The 20,700-nt window shown below is 39.4% G+C and overlaps 1 protein-coding gene across 4 annotated transcripts in view; it reads right to left on the bottom strand.

Annotated features, from left to right (window-relative positions):
• Positions 1–20,700, bottom strand: part of fnip1 (folliculin interacting protein 1) — a 40,775-nt gene that overhangs the window by 16,966 nt on the left and 3,109 nt on the right. Inside the window, exons 1-8 of one of the 4 annotated variants that reach the window (XM_012922029.5) lie at positions 12,170–15,573; positions 7,764–7,893; positions 4,188–4,325; positions 3,756–3,856; positions 3,377–3,451; positions 3,129–3,220; positions 2,066–2,149; positions 264–335 (exon numbers count right to left, since the gene is read on the bottom strand). In XM_012922029.5, coding sequence (XP_012777483.3) covers positions 264–335; positions 2,066–2,149; positions 3,129–3,220; positions 3,377–3,451; positions 3,756–3,856; positions 4,188–4,325; positions 7,764–7,893; positions 12,170–12,180 — 703 coding nt within the window. In that variant the 5' untranslated portion in view covers positions 12,181–15,573. Of the gene's footprint in view, positions 1–263; positions 336–2,065; positions 2,150–3,128; positions 3,221–3,376; positions 3,452–3,755; positions 3,857–4,187; positions 4,326–7,763; positions 7,894–12,100; positions 12,120–12,169; positions 15,574–20,700 lie in introns of those variants that run through there. The other 3 variants (XM_076889353.1, XM_004561751.4, XM_004561752.4) reach the window with 3 other exon arrangements.

Genomic DNA, 20,700 nt, shown 5'->3' with positions numbered 1-20,700 from the left:
ACAGGACAAACTTTTCCAGACTTCAGAAGCTATGTATTCACCTCAACACCATCTTCCACCATGCTTTTATTTCTTTCTGTGTGGTTTTATGTAGAGTGTAATGACCCAGTATCTTCCTGACATACTCTCAATGTTCTCTGTTCCTTGACCTCTTTAGTCTTGATCAGATTAAATGTAGGCGTAATTCAAAACTCAGCTGTGGGACTGAAAGTGGTGTGAGTGTAGGTCAATCCAGGCTTTGGTGCCTAGTCTCATTAACGTACCAGACCTGGCGATGCCACTGTCCCTCTCGTCGTACAGCCCTCGGCCAGGCATGTCCATAGGGTGACTGTGGCCTGGAGGAAAAACAGGAAAGAGAGAGAAAGGGAAAAGTTAAGGGTGAGAGTGGGTGAAGAGAAAGTAGGGCAGAAAATGGAAATAAGGGAGGATAATAAACAAAAAAATAAAAAATAAAATAATGACCTGTGTGAACAAGAAAAATGTTATTAACGAACTGGAGCACCAAACATGTTGAAGATGCTGTTATCGCCACTATGTTAGAGATTTACAATGTTGCATTATAATACACAAGATGCTAATGCTTTTAGATGTGTAACATTAACTCTTGGACTAGCAACCACAAAGCAGAAGAGTTGTTTTTCTTGATTAGAATCAAAATAATGAGTGCAATGAGCCAATACAGCAGAGATGGGGTTGAAATATCTTAAAATAGCCAACGGAGCAGTACTCAGAACTCCATAAAAAAGGCTTTAACCTCCAGCAGGTGCTGAACTACTCTCTGCTGGGGAGTGGGCGCTCCCGATTGATTCTCATGTCATTAGTTAGCAACCTTTGTTTTCCAACTCCAAAAACAGAAAGTGTCACAAGGAAGACAAATAAGGTGAAAAGCACTACTGTTGTAATAGACTGTTACTCAACAGCTCACTCGGTGTCACTATCAACATCATCTGCTGCAGCGCCGACTTCCCTCTACAACAACCCCGTAACACAGATATCACAGAGTGTGTCTGCACTTAATGTCAACATACTGACGGAAAGAAAATGGGAAACATGGAGGTAGTGATAACCACTACTGAAGTGTGGCAAAGGTATTGATTGCAATGTAAAATACAGTAATGTTTGGAGATTTGATTTAGATGGTTATACAACTTTCAATACAATCAAGGAAGTATCTGATTGGTCCCAAACTTAATCAGCAGCATATCAAAGATTAACAAAGCCCCCAAACAAGACCTATTCTGTGAGGAACAGCTTCAAGTTGCATATTAAGCGTGTGTGATAGACACAGATGGTAGAAAATTCTTCATTATGGCTATTTTACTTTGCACAACAGCCAGGAAGTGAGACTGTTGCTACAATTTCATTGGCGTAAATGAGAAAAGATTTTGAAAGGGGGAAAAAAGAACTTAAAAACAGCCCACTGCACATCAAGCCTAAAAGCATTGCCCAAGTATGACAGGCACTGTCAAAGACAACATGTTAGTAAAAGTATGTGAGTACATAACAGAAACAGGAGGACATGAAACTGTAAAAATAACTAATACTACAGCCACCGACACCAGCGAACCCTCATGCATTCCTGTGTGTTATCCACCTGCAGACATGGGTCAGATAAAGTATATACATGATTTGAGACAGCTTTATGGCTAATGAGTCAAGTTCTTGTTTGTGAGGCTGCAAATGCCTGAAGGAATACACATTCCCTCCACCGTTTCCTAGTTTCCTTGTGGTTTATGTGAAGAAGCAGAGATGAAGCTTAAGGGCATGAGGTGTCTTTGAGTATGGCTCCAAGACACCTCAATCCTCGTTTAAAGAACTGCCTTTTCATTTACTCAGTGCCACTTGCCTTTAAATTTTTTGCACGTCCTATCTGACCCAAGTTATTTGCAGATGCTTAGTGCCATTGCAAGCTATGTCTCGAATACTATCACTGCTAATGCAAGAATCACTACCCAGGCATGCAGTTGCTGAGAGGCATCCAATGCAACCACCGTTACTTAAACTTCAGTCTACAGATACGCATGCAACTGACACACAGCAATCATGGTCAGTTTTGAGCGCCAACCTGAAAAGAAAGAAGCGCTCTTGATGAGGCGTAGCGGGCCCTGTTCAGAGAAGGCCCGTCGAGGGCTGCAGAGCTGAGAAAATCCTGCGCAGCACAAACAAAAACATGGAAAAGAAGAAAGGGAGGAAGGGAAGAAAAAAAAAAAAGGACAAAAAACACGAACCATGATTAGTGAATGGAGGAGGAAATATCACTGCCTCCTATTGTTTGAAAGTCTCATTAGTTACAGGAAATTTTTAGTTTGAAATGAAATAAACAACCAGGCAGACAAGAGAGGTGGCATCGCTCACAGAAAATGCACCATATACGTTTTTTTTTTTTTAAAGCAGGTTTCGTAATTGGTTAGATTTTCAGCTTTGATGTATGTAACTAGATGTCTTTTCTGTGAGGATGACAGAGAATCTGCACAAATTAGAAACTTCGCCAACAGTTCTTCATTTGAGCTTTTTAAAAATCAGGCTTTTATGCTCATCTTTGTAGCAGAAGCATTTCACAGCCTAAGCCTAAATCAGTTGGCTGCACAGACAATGTACTGACCATCAAAAACCAACACTCAAATTTCACCACCTGTAGCACAGTCGGTCATCATAAGGATCAGTGAAGCACGAGAGCACAAATACTAGAATGCCTTAAGTGTTTCATAGAATGGCCGATTCTGTTTACCAACTGAGAAATCTTGCGCCAGTTTAGGGTAGACGTAGCTGTAAAGAAAAGCTGTTGGCAAAGAGCGCCCTGGGAGGCCGCAATGGTGGAGCTTAAAGGTGAAAAACTTCAACTTCCGATAAAATAAATAAGCAACAAAATTCAACACTTTACAGAGTTGAGCCTTTCAAACAAAATGCCATGAAGGTAAAATTAAATATGCATTTGTATATATTTAACAAGTCCAAAAAATGAACAAAAACAAACACATTACATAAAGATATAGAGCAATTTCTCTCTATGATTACATTAAAGAAAAAGTGACTTGGTAATCTACTCATAATTTGTACAGAGGAAGAGAAATGATCACACATGGCACAAAAATAAAAGGTTTGGCACGGCACTAGATTGCCATGGTTACCTATGTTCCCTAGCAGACTGTTGGGCCCAGTGTTTTGATCAGGCTTTAGGGTGTTGTTGTCCTGTCCAATGAACTCCAGGCTGTCCTGCAACCTGTGTGGGACGAACAGAGAAAGCCAGCAGAACATTTATAAGGATTGTTGCCAACAACACTTGTATTGTGGATTGGAGAATACTGGCATATCTTGGTTTATGACAGAGTTCTGCATAGGAGTCACAGCGTGTGTTGATAAGCTTGCAAATGCTTACGTGTTCAGGCTGCCGTACACGCTGCCTCCGGTCCTGGCAGTGAAGACTTTACTCAGCATCAGCTGAGGTGGTGATCTGATATGATGATGGTGCAGGAACAAAGATCATTAGTATATGTGCTTTGTTCATGTTTATGGTTGTGTATTTCTTCTTCTACCTAATCAATTCACAACTTATTTTCTTCCTGGATCCTATTATCACCTTCACTTGACCTTAAAACTGTTTGGTCTCAGAAAACGTAAGGATCAGATATCCCATAGTTTCAACAAGTTTCTAAAAGTCCCTTTGTTCAGAACTAGAATATTTAATGTTTGCTTTTTTTTAAACTCAGGAAACAGCAGTGAGGAGAAAGTCATTCATGCATTCCTTTTCTTTTTACCTTATCTGGTGGATTTTAAGTGTAGAGCCTTTGTAGCTCATGGCCACAGAGCCAAACATCATTTCACCCAGCATAACCACATCTGATGAACACCTTGAACCCTGGAAAGGAAAGAAATATTTTGATATTGTAACCTCTAGGCATTAGACACCGACACAATCACATTGTGCAAATTCTTAAGGCATCATAGCAGTTATTCATTTAGCACTTAATATAAACGGGGGAGATTGCACACAATTTACTTCAGCAGTTTGATCTCAAATGATACCAGCAAATCAAAACTTGTGACTGAAACATGCAACAAACTTCAAACTAAATTGAAGAGTGCTCCCCAAGGACCATAAAGTATACAAGCACAGTTTACATTTGTGTGTTTATGGATATGTCTTTGTAGAAGAGTACTTCATTTAAACAATCTCAGTCCTGCGTTACCTGGAAGCGGAGGCCTTGCTCCTTGGATTCCTTGGTTTCCGAGGTGCAGGAAGAGGAGCTGTCCAGGGAACTGCTGCTGCCTCCTGTAGGACGAAGCTGGCAGCATTTTCCAAACATCTTCACCTGGGACTCGGCGCTCTGCAAGATAAAAAAAAAAAATCAAAATATAGAATATTATAGACCCAACTGCCAAGAATGCAGACTTATTTACCTCTACAATTAGTTGTTGATTTTTGTTTTGCAACTTTTCATCCTTGTGACTAATTAGAGACCAAACAAAAAAACAAAAGCAGCATAAATATGAAGCATCTACTGCAAATGACCTACAACCCTGAGCTGAAATCACAAGACAGGAGGGTTGAACATATTTGGCTCTTAATGACATTCATGTAGCAACAAATTGCACATGTGGAAATAGAGACGAGGTCATTAAGATTGTATTGTGGGGTGTTTATCAATTATACAGACCACTATTAACGTAAGCATAAAGAGAGTACATATCCAAGAGTGTTCTTCATCCATTTTATACAGAGTTTCAAATTGGACCCTTGACTTCTTACAATCAAAAATCATCATAAGAAGTAAAGCTTTTAGTTGAGAAACATAAATACAGTTAAACTATAGGTCAAAAGCCACAGAAACCCAATCTAGAGGTACTTGTATAAACAGCTAGCTAAAAGCAATGTGATCTCAATCAGCCTGTGTCATGTGCCTTCTTAACTTGGCAGACTATTCAAGAGGAATGCATTAGGGAGGGTGGAAGGGGAGGGAGAGGGTGTGTGTGAGGTTTCTTTTTAGTGACTAGGCTCTGGTAATGGCTCACTTGAAACCACTGTTGCTGACAGTGAAAAAGAGAAGAACACAGAGGGAATATGAGATGCTGTGAGAGAAAAACAGCATGAGAGAAGGAGAGAAGGAAAACAGGCAAAGAAGTAGAAGGACGGTTTGTGCTTCATTACGTAATCCTGCTGCATACAGCTTATGTTTTCTTTCACTTATAAAGGTCATTTTGCAGCACAGACACGGTTATGAAGCCACTGCGAACATGCATGTGGCAAACAGGCACACGGATGTGTGTGTGTGTGTGTCTGCTGCAGTGCAGTGTGAGGCATGTACACAGACTCCGCAAGCATGTGACTGCCAGTCATATGACTCTTTCGAAAACTCGTGACTGAGCAGCACTGCAATCATTCCCTCCCTCCCCCTTCCACTCTCCACTCCCTCAACTGCTCTAACTTCATCCCTCTCCAATTTCTGCAGCTTTTTTCCTCTCCTTTGAAAATCTATTTCTATATCAGAACAAGTGCCGTCTTCCATTTTTTCCTCTCCATTTTCTTGCAGTTTCCTCTTCCCCACTATCTCCCCTCTTTCTCTTCATTCATGACTCTTGCTGACCCCATCACATATATCTCCCCTTGTCCAGCTTCTCTTGCTTGGTCCCTTGTTTCTCTATTAGTCATTCTGTTTTTCTGTGCTTTGCAGCTGTAATCTCTTCTCAAAAATAAATTCATCCGAATTGCCAAAAACCTGTCATGTGAGAAAAGAGTAACTGGCAAAGGCCTAATGCTGCAGAATGCACCAAAAATATTGACTCAAACCCAAGCAACAAACACATAATGCAGTAAGCAGGGTCGGTGCAGTATCTATGTACTCACTGCAAACAAATGTCACTCTGCAAGACATGTAAACATACACACAACATAACTCTTGCTTTTGTTACTATATACAGTACGTGGCCCAGGTCCAATTTAAATGTAACGCTTCAATAAGTTGAGGTGAATGAGTTCAGGAAGTTAAGCAAATATACCATCCTAATTTCAATGTCAGGTGGCCATATAGCAAAGCAGGAAGTGAACGTGTGCCTGCAATATGTCAAACTTATAGATATGATAATGAGATAAGTGGATGAGTCATGCAAGAGAAGGTATGGCAAAGCAGAGGAAACCTGGTCAGCAGACAAAGAAACAAACCTAAGGGGAAGCAAAACACAGTCCTAAAATATGGAGGCAACAGAAGAGATAGTAAAATGAGAGGAGAAAGAACAGGGAAGTGTATAATGAGAAGTCAAAAGACATGAAAGACAGGAGGAAGGGAGGCAGGGTATATTATGGAGGACAACAAGGACCAAAAGAAAGACAGCTGAGGTACAGAGAAAGATTAGGCAGGTTAAGACAGATGTGTGAAGCAATGGTAGAGAAAAGTCATTTTCTCATATGCAAGAGCAAGTGAGAACAGGTGAACGTGATAACAGCAATAGATGATCCAGTGAGATTTTATATTAAAACAATCTTTAAATGCCAGTAAGTGCACATATATATATATATATATATATATATATATATATATATATCATCTGACTGCAGCTAACAGTTGTAAAGATAGAGAGTGACTTATAAATATATATAAAACTGTTACACGGATAATGTAGAGGACAAAAACAACCAGATTATTTTAGAAAAAGCAGAGGACGCTAATGAGGCCATCACAGTGATATAGATTAAAAGGAGGCAGCTAGAGAAGGCAGAGATGACACATTTAGGTAAATAAATTAAAATGCTTGAAACAAAATAAGATAAATACAAAGGAAAGGGAGGAGGAAAAAAAAAAAAACAACAACAGAAAACTGAGTGACATGGCTGTCATGTGAGGATGAAAGAATGCTGCTTACACATGGGCTGTCAGCTGACGCGATTATTATTATTAGTGGAGATAACAGCACCAGAACAAACCGGTCAGGGCCAGAAAGGAACAAACAGCAGCAGTATAAAAATATTAGTTATGTTACAAAGAAATAAAAAGGGTAAAAGCAGTGACTGTGACCAACTCAAAAATATACCCAAAGCTGGTAGTTATATGGCATAAGTTAGTTAGTTTCCATCTTCAAGTCTCACTAGATGGGTGTGCTGGCAATTAAGTCTAAATCTAGGCTTAGTGACACAAACAAAGACACTTCCTGTTTGAAGAGTTTTCAGGTAATAATGGCCTTTGTGGCATTCTTGCCCTAGAATGCTGACTATAAGAGTACTTATAAGTATTCATTCAGCAGGTTTTTTGTGAAAAAGAAATTCCTTATCTTAAACAAAAAGACAAACTCACAAACAGCCCAACCAGGTGCACTCCCTGTCTTTTAACTTTCTGTGGGGAAGTGAGGTGTAGTACAGGTTAAGGTGCAGCTAGTGTCCTCTGGACTTTGTGAATCAGGCACATGACTTTCTGTATGTCACGGCAGCGTGACTGGTTTCTGTTTTGCGCCTGCCTATGTCTCACTGCTTTTATCTTTCTTCATCTACAATAACTTTCTTTGAGCTTTCGAGGTCAAAGTTTAAGGTCTTAAAAAAAAGTTAGTAGTTGTAAATACATCAATTTTTACAAAGATTTTAGACTTTGCAACAGCGTCTGTAGCTATTTTAGTGCATCATTTGTTCCCGTGGGAACCTCTTTGTTTATTTATTTTTTGTTTTAAAATCAGCAATTAGGAAATGTCCCAAATGTCAGCAGCTCACAAGCACATAAAGACGAAGGGGGAAACGAAAACAACAACAACAACAACAACAACAAAAACGACATACGACTTACAGTAATGGGGGTTTCCTCCGTAGCCCTTTTTTTGGCGGCGGAGTCAAACAGGACATTTCTGCCACGCCTCTCGCAGTCCTGGTACACTATCAGCCTGATCTGACTGGGCTCCAACTGGGGAAGTGGCCAGCTAAATGGGAGGAATAATGGACAGAGAAAAGTGGGATCACATGGGAGTGAATTAACACACACACACACACACACACACACACACACCTGATGGTTTATGGGCCATATCCAAGAAACCTGTACATTAATAACAACATCATAATGTGGTAACAAAATACCTTCTGAAACAATCTGGCGCAGAAACTAATACGCAGAGCAAAAACATAACTTTGTGGATTATAAAATCAAAATCACATACACATACAAGATGCAGTCCTGCTCTAATGTTTTGAATTACAAACATAGGAGACATTACAGCATTACTGTAAAGGTTGCAAAGAACATTTGCAGTAATGTAACTTGAACATTGACATTGTGGATCCTAAGCATATCTTTGAAGCTGATGTTTTGGAGTTGTACTTGAGTTTGTTGCAAAGCAAAATTCTCATTTGCAGAAAACTGGAAGAGCTCAGTGCATAAGAGAAAATGTAAATCTGACATGCTTTCAACCTTGTAATAAGCACAGTTTAAGCCGTCACTCATCCCACAGCTATGGCAGAGCCAGTGTTCTCCATGCCACAGCTGTCATTCACCCATGTCATACCAGAGTCAATAGGGAGACACAAAGTGTGCCATGAGAACGTACTACCAGTCTAACCCTAACGGATTCATGGTGTACCTAGCTAGAAAGAAGTCACCCAAGACAGTCATGTAACTGGATTAAAGAAAGCAAACACATTAACAATATAATACAAAGTATGCCTTTTCTTTCCAGCACGTACCTTCACAGATGCACATGTAACTAATCAGCCTGTGTGACCACTTTGCAATTCAACTAGATGACTTGATTCGTCATTGACAAGTTGCTAAGCCATCATCCACTGCCAGAATTACAGCATGATTAAAAAACTGTGAGCACAAATACAACTTTTGGCTTTCTTTAAATGAAAAGTCATTTTCACAAATGCAAATTTTTAAGATCATTACAATACACAAATAGTTAATAAGACTTTGAGCCACATTGGAAATTTAGAGTATCTGTAAACTGCTGTGAAATTTCATGCCAGTACTCTTCTTCTGGCAGGAATCGCTGGACTGCTGTTAAGTAACAGTTAAGCCATTTACAGGGAGCCAGAGCTCCATGGTTGTTGCTAAGTAACCTGTGGTTTCACTCAGCTCATCTCATTAATGATGGCCATCTCAGGTAATACTTGAAGGATGATGTTGTATATTTACAACTCACTGTGACTAATAGCTGCCATTCATTAGGCTCCCAGAATCCTCATGTGCTTTTGGGGAAACTCGGCCCCCTGGTTGATTTAGTGACAGCTATAAAGATGACAGGATATTGGATCGACTGAATGATGGTAGGGGATTTCTTTCTGATCTGAAGGATAGATGGGTCAGGCAGATGGGCACAGAGCTTGACCTAAATATAGCCTTTTATTGGGGAGCAGGGAGTGTCCCTAAACACAAGTGTTTATAGTAAATGGGCTGACGGGGAGGGGTGGAAAAAGAACTGTTAAGTCCATCAATCTTGCCATCAAAATAGCACACACACATTCAAAAGCAGGATTCCATTTTTGTAGGAAGTGAACTTCAATGGGGCAGGGAATACCTGTGTTGTCATGCATGGTGATGTGTCCAAGAGAAAAGGTCTATGCCTTGCATGTGAGCTACTATTTACCAAACACTAATGTCAAAATATGACCAGCATTCTGACAGGCTAACTTATTCAGTCCTGCAGAGTAGCAAGAGGAGGGGGTTTTATGATGCAGCCTTAGTGTTAACTTGTCAAACCAAAGTCATGTGGTGCTTTGAGAAGTAGAAATACAGGAGGGAGACCATGCCCAGAGCCATATGGTCGGCACTAAACAATGAAATGCATCGCCAGCATTCAGCATTTTTTTTTAACGATATGATTTTATCTAAGGCTGCAATGACTCACTGGGTAACTCGGAAAACTCAATTATTTAAAAAAGCCCTTAAAGTAAAAATAATTTGCTTTGATCCTTCCAAGTGCTCAAGAAAGGGGAACTCCCATCCAATGCTATTTGTTTTACACAGCGAAAAACTAAAGGTAAGCTACAGAAATTAAAATAAAACATGCAGATGAACTGTTTACTTGGTCTGAGAGACAGCGCTTAAATTAGGCAGCCTGATGAAGGCTGTCGGCAGCCACCCAAATTTATATTCCAGCAATACCTGGAACAAGTAGGGGCGAGACTAAAGTGAGCCATGGGGTGTAGAAAAACATTGTTATTTCAAGGCTTTAGTAACATTTATTTACATGAATATACAAATGAACACAAAACAAATCTACCCCATCTTGGAGACAATGCTGTGAGAACTCTTTTTTTTTTTGTCTGCTATTAAAAAAGCCTTCCAAAAAAAGACAGTAACAGCTATTTTAGTTACTTTATCATTTTAATTTGCATGTATACCCTGACAATTCTGTCCTTGTGATTGTTTATGAAAAGCTTAATATGGCCATAATTTACACATAAAAACATCAACGTAAAAAGGTTTAGTTTTCATTCAGCTATCATAAGAAGTTAAACTATTAAAAACATTGCAATTTCTAAACTGGAAACCAATGATCAGTTCATTCTGACAGACCTGCGTTTTTCCTTTTTAATACTTGTTATTACTCCTTAATAAGACAAAAGTACTTATCTGATTGTTCCATCAATCAATCAAGTAATCGATAGGATACTTGAATACTAGAATAAATGAATAGCTGCACCTCCAATTTTATCCAAGGGGGAAAAAAACAATTATTTGTTCAGTCTACGTGCCAAACTGGTGGCATAATTCCTCTATGGCCTACATAATGGCCTCAAATTGCATAGTATCAATATTTAGCTCATCTAAGTATCACATATGTCTTTGGATCACTGCTTTTCATGTGTGGTTAATTTATTAATATGACAACAGTTTATAATTTAGATCAATTTGGTTGACACCACTACGTAAGAGGCACTAAGAGTAATATCTAAGATGTGAAGTTCCAACTCTCACAAACTGCTTTAACAAACGGATATCTTTCCAGAGCTTAAATAGCTAACACAGCTAACAAGGAAGAAATGACAGCAATTAAATAACATGGGTACGACATTTACAAAATAAGATGACGTGCTGTTTACAGATCAACCCAGAATGAATCTGCATAATTTGACGCCAGGCTCAGTGCTCCCTTTGTTTTAAGAATAACAGTGAAGAAGACAAGAGAAGCAAAGAAAAAAATAAAATAAAGATAGGACAGAAAGCAAAAAGATGTAAAAAGGCCAAATCTTTTTATAAGCACCGGCAAAAAAAAAAAAAAAAAAACAAAGAATAAACTCAAAAGAGGAGATAAGAAACAGCTAAAGACCAAAGATGCACTTAACAATAAGAGCAGGCATGAAAGACAAAGAACAAAAGCCAAACAGATCACAATAAGAAAACAGACCTAGAAAAATCCAGAAATCTAAAGAGATAAAGATAGATATCTGACAAAGAAAAAAAAAAAACAACAACAACAAACAAAAAAACAAAACAAAACCCAACACTGAGCGAAAGACAAGGAAAATTAGTGCAAAGGAGGAAGTACCCCATCAGTGAGCTTGTGACAGTCACAGCACTGACAGAGGAGAGAGGGGAGTCATTCATAAAAGCAGCACATGACTTCATGACTGTTACATGCTTGTACTGCTGTGACCGCAATTGTCTGAACCAAAAGTGACTCAAATTCTGAGCACCACAGGTGTAAAAAGGTTTCATTTCCTTGAGCAACCTGTTGATAGAAAAAAAAAATCCCCAAAAAACATTCCACCCATGAATGTTTTCTGCATGTTTCATTAAAAAAAAACAACAACAAAGAAAACTAAACAAAACAAGATGGAAACAATCAGGATGTAAAATGAGTGAATCACCTTCTTTTGTGGCAACAGTTATCAATTTGACATTACATAGATATAAAACAGAAACTCCACCCAAATACATGAGCAGTGTTTTTTCCCCTCACCCAAAACCAACAGGCATGCTTCACCACAAACTCAGTAATCTATATTATGTAACTTGACCTCAACAGATAGAATCAATCTTGTTCAATGCCACTGAGGCTGACAGTTAAAAAGCGACTGCCTTTCTTACGGTCTTGCTTGTAACAGCCAGCTGGCACATTGTAGCTCCCAACACTCGGGCAGAAAACAAACTTAAGGGTAACAGCACAAGCATTGTACACAAACCTCCTTTAACGAACACCACCGTGCCCACTTGGATGCATAAAGGCCAGGTTAAACATTACCGACTCCTACCTGGGCATCATTGCGAGTCTGCCAGTCTTTCCCCAGCCCTCTCCCCTCTCTCTATTCCTCTCTTGCTTCTCCTCTCCAAGTCAAACCAGGTTCTAAGAATAGCGGTGAACTAAATTCACACAACAACATGAGACTATCAGGTGATCGCAGGAACACTGTGTGTGCTGGACAGTACCGAGGCGGCAACAGCACTGAGTCTGGACCGCTGACAGCCAGAAAGCGCTGTGATAAGAGAGTGACAGTAGGGACTTGTTCGTCTGTTGTTTCTGAATCCCGCTCTTTTTTTTCCTCTCTCCCTTATTCATCAGCTTTCTCTTTCTTTCTCCAATTAATTTAAACATGCATTTTTTTCTCTTGTAGAACAAACTGCATATAAAAAACATTTGGGGTAAGAAAGAGCATAAAGCTGCCAAATCTTGTCAATGAAGTTCCCCACAACTTGAACTTCAGAGAAATGGACCAGTTTATTTAGGCTGCTCACAACCTAAAAATGGTCACCGTCCCATTCTTAAATACTAAACTACATTCCTTGTCACATATTCTCCACTCATATTAACTTGATATAACTGCAACGCTGACGCAAAACCTTCCACGGCTGTTCCGTGGAAGGTGTAAAGTGATAAAGGTCAAAACGTGGCAGCCTTGTTACCTAGACTGTACTGAATCAAACATCAGCCTATACTGACCTCGAAGAGCCCTAGCTTTCTCACTCTCTCATGCCACTAGAATGTGTGTGTGTGTTCGAGACAGAGAGACAGTTACATAAACATCCCCTCTGCCTAAGCTGTGTGACGTTCTTCCGGCTGTGTGTGACAGAGGGTTCCGATAGGTGCAGCAGCTTGTGTTTTAAAAAGACATTTCTGCAGCCAGCAACCACAAGAGGGTCAACAGTGTCATAAAACTGGACAATTCCTACAATGAAAAACAAAACAAATAAAAAAAACTTCCCCATCATACAGCATTTTGCCATTTAACTGAAAGCCCAAGTTCAAGTTAGTTGGAATTTCACTGCATGTGCTTGAATCCTGATGACTAATTTACTTGTCATTTAAAAACTCATCTAAAAGTAAGAAAATGCTCAGGAAACTTAAAATCGATCACAATCTGATAGCCCAGGTAGGACTTACAAATATGGCATGTGAACTCAAAATTAACATTAAATTACGAGCTGAAATGTGTAGCATAACATGACATCACACACACACACACACACACACACACGATTGTTCAGTGTAGCTAATGTTAGCAGAGGCAGCCTTCCTTCCTTAATGTGGTTACACACTGGTTCTGTGTGGTTATAGGTTTACTCGAAGACTGCGGACACACAACCATTAATTTTCTACATGAACGTAAGGCACGACTGCTCTTGTTCATTCAGCTTTCATCTGCTTCCACCTCACTTTTTTTTTCTTTTTTTTTACAGCTTCCCATCAGAGGGCCGTCTGTGGAGGCTACAGCACTGGGTAATATTGGATGGTGTCATAGCATGTTAAAATCAACAGGTGCTTAACTGTCTTGAAAAGGCAGCTACACTGAACATACTGCACACTATTTGCTGAAAATCCCTGCTTGAAATTTTAGAGCACAAAGTGCATTTTGGCAAATATTGAACAGAAACAGGGAAGTAAAGCGGCAACATATGACCAAAGTCAGGCGTAAAGACTGAAACCGCTGACCCTAAGGTTGTGTGTAATAGCAAGCAAACCACACCAAGAAGAATCTAGATAAAGTAGAGAGAGCTTTCCATGTGGGAAGCCTGCTCAGTGATGACTTTAGAGATCATTACACAGGAGTACTACTGAAGTCATGTATCAATATGCATGTACTGACAGCATAGGAAAGCTGTATATAGCTCCTAACACAGCTCATGCACCTTCACAAACCCCCAATGTAAAACATGTATGAGTACCAGCTGCACCACTAGTTGTGAGCTATAGGTCATTCTGTGCCATAGTGCTACTTTCCAGCATGGCACATAGGCAATACAAACAACTATAAATACATAAATCACTATGTGACCCTGAAACGCAGTTAACACATCTGATCTTTCAGACATATCTAAGCTTTCATCAGCTCATATTGTATACATATGTTCTCAGAAACTCAGACAAGTGCTAATACTTCCCAAGAAGTAGAAGATACTTCTGCCTAGTTGTCAAATTTGAAACCTTCCCTGCAGGAATTGGTGTATCTGTGAAATGGTATACAGTCTGAAAATTAACAAACAACAGAAACAACACTCCTCTGCTGCTGGAGAAAGCCAACAGAAACCTCCATGGGAAAAATGTTCATTAATCAACTGATTAAGGTAAACAAGTTGTTTATTCATTATTAAATAATTAATCTACTGAAAATAATCTGAGGGTCCAAGTTTTTTTTTTATGAGGGGAGGGGAACTACCATTACAATACAGTGAACATATTGTCACACACGCTCTGAAAACACCTGACTACCTGCATATCAGCTAGTTTCTGTGCTGATTATGTAGCATTGAGGACTTCTGCATTCCAGCAGTCACATGATACTGAGAGCATTTCTGGAACACCCTGAGATGACGGTTCACACCTACAATATAGACACACAGAGACTAGCTGATTAAAGTAGGCAGATATAATAGATAATCAATTAGCTGTAAACACCATATCTGAATAAAAGGTCACAAGTAAAGCAAAAAGTAGCCCAGTCTAAGTGTATTCTCTGACAACACTCGTGTTTTATGTGGAAGGTTTAGCCAGTGGGAACACTTTTTTTTTTTTTTTTTAAATTTATTTATTTACTTCTAACTTTTCTTACTATACACATCCTCTGCATTTATCTTTACCCAGTGAGGTTGTGTACACTCTGGATTAACTCTGTGTGACAACTTCTGAATCAGCAACACATGACAGAAAATGAGTGACAGCTGAGTTGGGAGTATCGAGTGTATGACTATTTCTCACAAATAATCACATGAACGGAACATCAAGCTGAAGAGTACTGGTGGAAGTCACGTAGAAATCGGGGTAAACGGTCAGTGCTGCACATGTAAATCAAATTCTAATAAGCAAAAAAAAGATCATATGATCGAGAGATTCAGTTTCGCCTCAAAAAGCAAATATCATTTCACTGCATCAAAACACCTCCCTCACCATGCTTTCTGTCATTTCTTCCTTTCAACACTCTTCTCATTTAGAGATTGAATGTAGGCTAATTAGTTAATATGAATTTTCTGATTTTCAAAATTCCAATAAATTACTCCCACAGCTTCGTATCTGAGAATATTCAGTCTCATCAATACCTTTGCTATGTGGTGCTAAGTTACTGATTTATTTTAATTCACTTATGTGTAAAAGCTTCTTAACTCATTCACTGCCAGCCATTGGCAGTGAATGAGTTAAACCCATTGACTCATTCACTGCAATTGACAGCTATAGACGTCAATGGCAGTGAATGAGTTAAATATACATTTAGGATAAATTACAAAAAAAAAAAAAAAAAATGTTTATCCATGTGGTTAAAGTCCTATCTTTTAAATAGGACATTTTGTGTTAAGTTGGGGTCGGCTTCATCCTCTGTGGCCCCTCTGCTTTGGGGTGTTCCACAGGGATCTATTCTTGGGCCGTTATTGTTTTCATTGTACCTCTTGCCCCTTGGCGCGATTTTCCGAAAGCATAAAGTGCCATTCCATCTATACGCAGATGACTGCCAGCTCTACTTACCTCTTAGTCATTCTGATAGTCTCCCAACTGGACCTCTGCTTGACTGCCTTACTGATGTCAAAGCATGGATGGCAAACAACTTTTTAAATTTTAATGATCGGAAGACAGAAGCAATTTTATTTGGCCCAAATCGTTCTTCTCATACTCTGGATGTTGATCTTGCAGCTTTGACTTCCCAACTAAAGAGTTCGATCACAAATCTCGGAGTTAAAATTGATTCTGCACTCACCTTTGATGACCATGTAAACGGGGTGGTAAAATCAGCATTTTATCACCTCAGACGTTTATCAAAGGTTAAGCCCTTTCTTTCCAAGCGTGACTTGGAAAGCGTTATTCATGCCTTTATTACCTCACGTTTAGATTATTGTAATTCTCTTTTAACAGGGGTTGGGCAGGGCACTTTGTCACGCTTGCAATTAGTGCAAAATGCTGCGGCACGATTTTTAACTGGTAGAAGAAAATTTGATCACATCACTCCGATTTTGGCCTCTTTACACTGGCTTCCAATTGAATTCAGGATCCGTTTTAAAGTCCTTTTATTGGCTTTTAAATCTATAAATGGTCTGGCACCTGTTTATTTGTCTGATTTGTTGAAGCCCCACGTCCCCACTCGTTCCCTTCGGTCAGCTGAGCAGTTGCTGCTTTCGGTCCCAAAGTCACGGCTGAAACTTAGAGGAGACCGAGCGTTCTCTGTTGCCACGCCGATGCTTTGGAATAACCTTCCTCTCCATATTAGACAGGCTGCATCAGTGCCAGTTTTTAAGTCTTTATTAAAAACCTATTTTTATTCCCTGGCTTTTAACTCTGTGTGTAACTGACATTTTTATTTTTATTTATTTTATTTTTTTTTATTGTTTTTTAACTTTATTGCTATGTCTATTACTATGTGCATATTAGTATTGTACAGCACTTTGGTCTACCAGGTGTGTTTTTAAAGTGCTATATAAATAAATAAATGATGATGATGATGATGATGATGATGATGATGATGATGATCCAAATAAAAAAGAATTTCAATACCCAAAAATGTGTCTCTGCATCAGCCCCAAGTATCCAGTGTAAAAAAAAAAAAGCAAATGTAATTTTCTCTGATCTTCTCAGGTACATCTGTAATGTATTGGTAAGGTCACATGCAAACTTGCTATACAGTAGAAATGTCAAACAACAAATCAGTCATAGAAAATAAACTAATAACTCCTCTCATCACTGTACCATGCAAATAACATAGGGAGTTCCTTAATGCGTATACGCCACAGGATAAGCAGGCCTAGCTAAATGTAAAGTCATCATCCTAGCATTCATTTGGAAATGTCAGTGACTTGGTAACCAGAAACCATAAAAGCCTTATCTTCAAGCAACCACAGACAAAACAACTACTGGTGACGCAATTTGAGTAGGGCTGCCACAAACGATTATTTTGATAGTCGACTAGTCACCGATTATTTTTGCGATTAGTCGACTAATCAGATCATCATCCATTAGACGTAAAACTACAGCTTATTGCACCAACAGCATCTGCTCTTATCTAACTATCATTAGCTTACAGCTTTAAGTGTTTAATGTCTGTGCTAACTAAAAATAAAGACAAGATGATAGTTTATTAAATTTTAATGAAATTTGCAGATTGTTTCGGTGAAGTTTAATAAACTCCTTGCTATCTAAAATATAACAGGACACTGGAGTATATTCTGGAGCATCTCACACTTCTGATAATCAGCTGTCTGCTTGACGTTTATTCAGCTGTGTAAAAACTATAACTTTAATCTCAGACAAACTGATTTACTCAGGAACAAATAAAATACTAAAAAAAAAAAAAGCCAAACAATAACATTTTAAGTTATCTAAGTGACTCATATATATTTAACCTGAGTAGCGAAAGACGGCGGTGGGTTTGAAAACGATTTGCGGGGAGTCCGGTGTTCTCACGGCGCTAGTGAGCCTAGCCCCCGGCTCGCTAACGAGCTAGTGGGTAACAGATGTCTCCGAAAACGTCGGAGCGCTTTTGAAAATATGTGGTGTCCTGATAAACTGAGCAGATATTTGAGGTTTACACAGCTACATTCTCGCCTGAAAATATGTTAAACGTTTATTTTGTGACCCAGAAAGAATAATAAGAGTAACATTAAAACTAACTAGCTGCCGCCATTGTTGGAAACTGCGCTGGGCCGCGCTATGAATTCTGGGACACAGCTGCTTCTTCTTCTTCGGGGTTTAACGGTAGCTGACATCCTTGTACATGCAATGCTGCCATCTTCTGTTTCAGTCCATTATTACACTCTTAAATCCTGCCACTTATTCCTGCGTCTTTTGTGATCGTACAAAGTTTCAAACGACGCGTCGACTATTAAATCAGTCGTCGACGATTTTGATAGTCGACGTAATCGTGGCAGCCCTAAATTTGAGCAAGCATTATATAAAACTTTGAGGCTAGGGGTACCAGCGAGGCGATTACCAATGACAACAAAGGATAGTGTTGATTGACATACGACAGAGAACCAAAGACATTAGAGGGTTACCTAAGCATGTGGAGCCTTGAATGTCCATTAGAGACAAGCTGTTAACTATAAACTACAGCCGACAAGAACTGCTTTCAGTATGGACACTCCTTTAGGTCCTTAAACTGAGTATGAGCTTCACATGGCAGACAGCTGATTGATCCATACAGTGTTTGCAGGGAGGTCGCATGTTCTGGACACACGAAGGCCAATTAAAACTCCTAATTCAACCTGTGGTTTGAGTTATCACATTCTAACTGGTAAATTATGTTTCTTCTCTTCGATCCGTGGGTTACCATGGATCATCTGCCTCCATCTCACCCTCTCCGTTGCATCCTCTTCTGTCACACCAACCATCTGAATGTCCCCCTTTAATATATGTATCCACAAGGCTCCTCTGTGGTCTTCTTCTTTTCAACCTGCTGGGCCCCTCCATCTTGATCATCCTTTGTCTAATATTTCCACTACCCGCCCTCTGCATATTCCTTCCATCTGAAACTTGCCTCTCTACCTTTGCCTCCAGTACATCTTTAATAGCCCTGCTTAGATTTCACGGCTGAACCTGCTAGGATACTAAAGGTAATGTAGAACAGCAATTTCACTGCCAAAAACATTTTGATACAACCTCTGGCGCTATAATTTTCATTCTGGTAGCACATGTAGACATAATTACACTGTGCTTAAATAGTAGAATAGACACTGACCCTTTGGCTCACAGAGCATAATAGAAATTTAATATCAAGCTAAAGGGCACATTCTGAAAAGTTTGTGACGAATACAAACGCGTTTGCGCACCGCTGTAAAGTGTGTGATGCCCCTGCAACTTTAACATCAAATTATATCCTTACTATGACCCTGCAGTTCTGAGAAGCCTGAGTGTGGCCACTTGAAATAGCCCCGATAGGAACCCGATGACAGCCGCTGTCTTTACAGAACCTTGGCACGCTTGCAGCATTCACACAAGCATGCACCGAGGGAAGAAAGCAGCCCTGCAAAATAAAGCTATAACATTCACAGTAATCCATGTCAGTTTACCGACAGTGAGTGCTTAAAAAGAAAGTAATCAAACAGAGAGCAGAGCAGAACAAGCATACATAAAAACGCTGTGATGGGTTTTTCATTTTAGAGTCAAGCTGGGAATTTTTTAAGATAGTGATGCGATAAAAGGGTTGAGACAGTACGAGTGATCACATGTTGATTCATAACTTTAGATAAACAGCAACAGGATAAAAGAGAAGAGAGCATTACTTAAAAAAAACAAAAAAAACAAAACAAAGTGTGCATCTTCATCAACACTTGCAAAGATGCTTAGGTTTTTTTTGCCAGTGACTTTGGTAACCATGTGATCACTCAACAAACATGACAGCCTGAGATTGATGAAAGCCTCACATGACACACCGAGTTATGAAAGTACGCAATGGAGGAAGGACGCCTTGCCAATCAGGAACCTGAGACACGACTTCTCCCAAACTATAAATAAAACATTTTTAAAGATAAATTCCACGGTGTGAGAAACAAAAAAAAAAGTAGTACTCCAGCAAATGCAACGTCATGCATTTTCACAGGCTGTAATGAATAAGCTTGTCAAACATGATTTACTAAATCTACATGAATACACTGTACTAATTTAATTTATTTTAAATTCACCAAAGTTTTATTATATTTTCTAGACTTGTGACCATTTTATATCAACTTGAAAAGGAAACAGGTGAGTCCTAGTTTACCATAGAAAAAGTTTAATTCCACGAATCTATATATTAAACAGAAAACGTCAAACTTGAGTAAATCTGCTTTTACTCTCTTACTCGTATATTGTCTGTTAGTGCAGGTCATGTAGGAAGTTTCCTCAGCAGGCTGCCATTACAAGCAGTTTGGGTGTGAGTGGGAGGACAAAGCTACTGGCTAATGATCAGGTCTCAGACTGGCTACAGGATGAGCCAAAGGCTTTTGGTGTAATGTACAGTATGCCGTCCCCAGTCAGGTGCCGCAGCCAGGGAAACAGGAGTCTTTTTAGGCTTTCCTCTCAGGGTCAGCCAAACTACTGCCCTCTATGGTATTCTGAAGGGCACAGTGGAGTGGTGTGGCAGTGCATGGTGTCGGTGATGCAGTATGCAGGCCAGAGGTTTGCAAAACAGGAAAGACTTCATCTCTTCTGGATATTAAAAAATATAGACTGGAAAATGCCAATAATAAGCCTGATGTACAAACTAAAAAAAGCTATTTCTGGTGTCACATTGGGCTTGCTTATTCCCCCCCCCAACCTGTCAGAGGTTTTTAAGGTCATTTTCTTTTAACGTCTTGATTGAAATTGACTGCAGCATCCTACCCAGCCAAATTT

This window comes from Maylandia zebra, linkage group LG10 (genome assembly GCF_041146795.1).
Source record: "Maylandia zebra isolate NMK-2024a linkage group LG10, Mzebra_GT3a, whole genome shotgun sequence".
Classification (NCBI taxonomy): domain Eukaryota; kingdom Metazoa; phylum Chordata; class Actinopteri; order Cichliformes; family Cichlidae; genus Maylandia; species Maylandia zebra.
The sequence above is the reverse complement of the archived record's forward strand: the minus strand, read 5'-3'. Positions and strand labels throughout refer to the sequence as shown.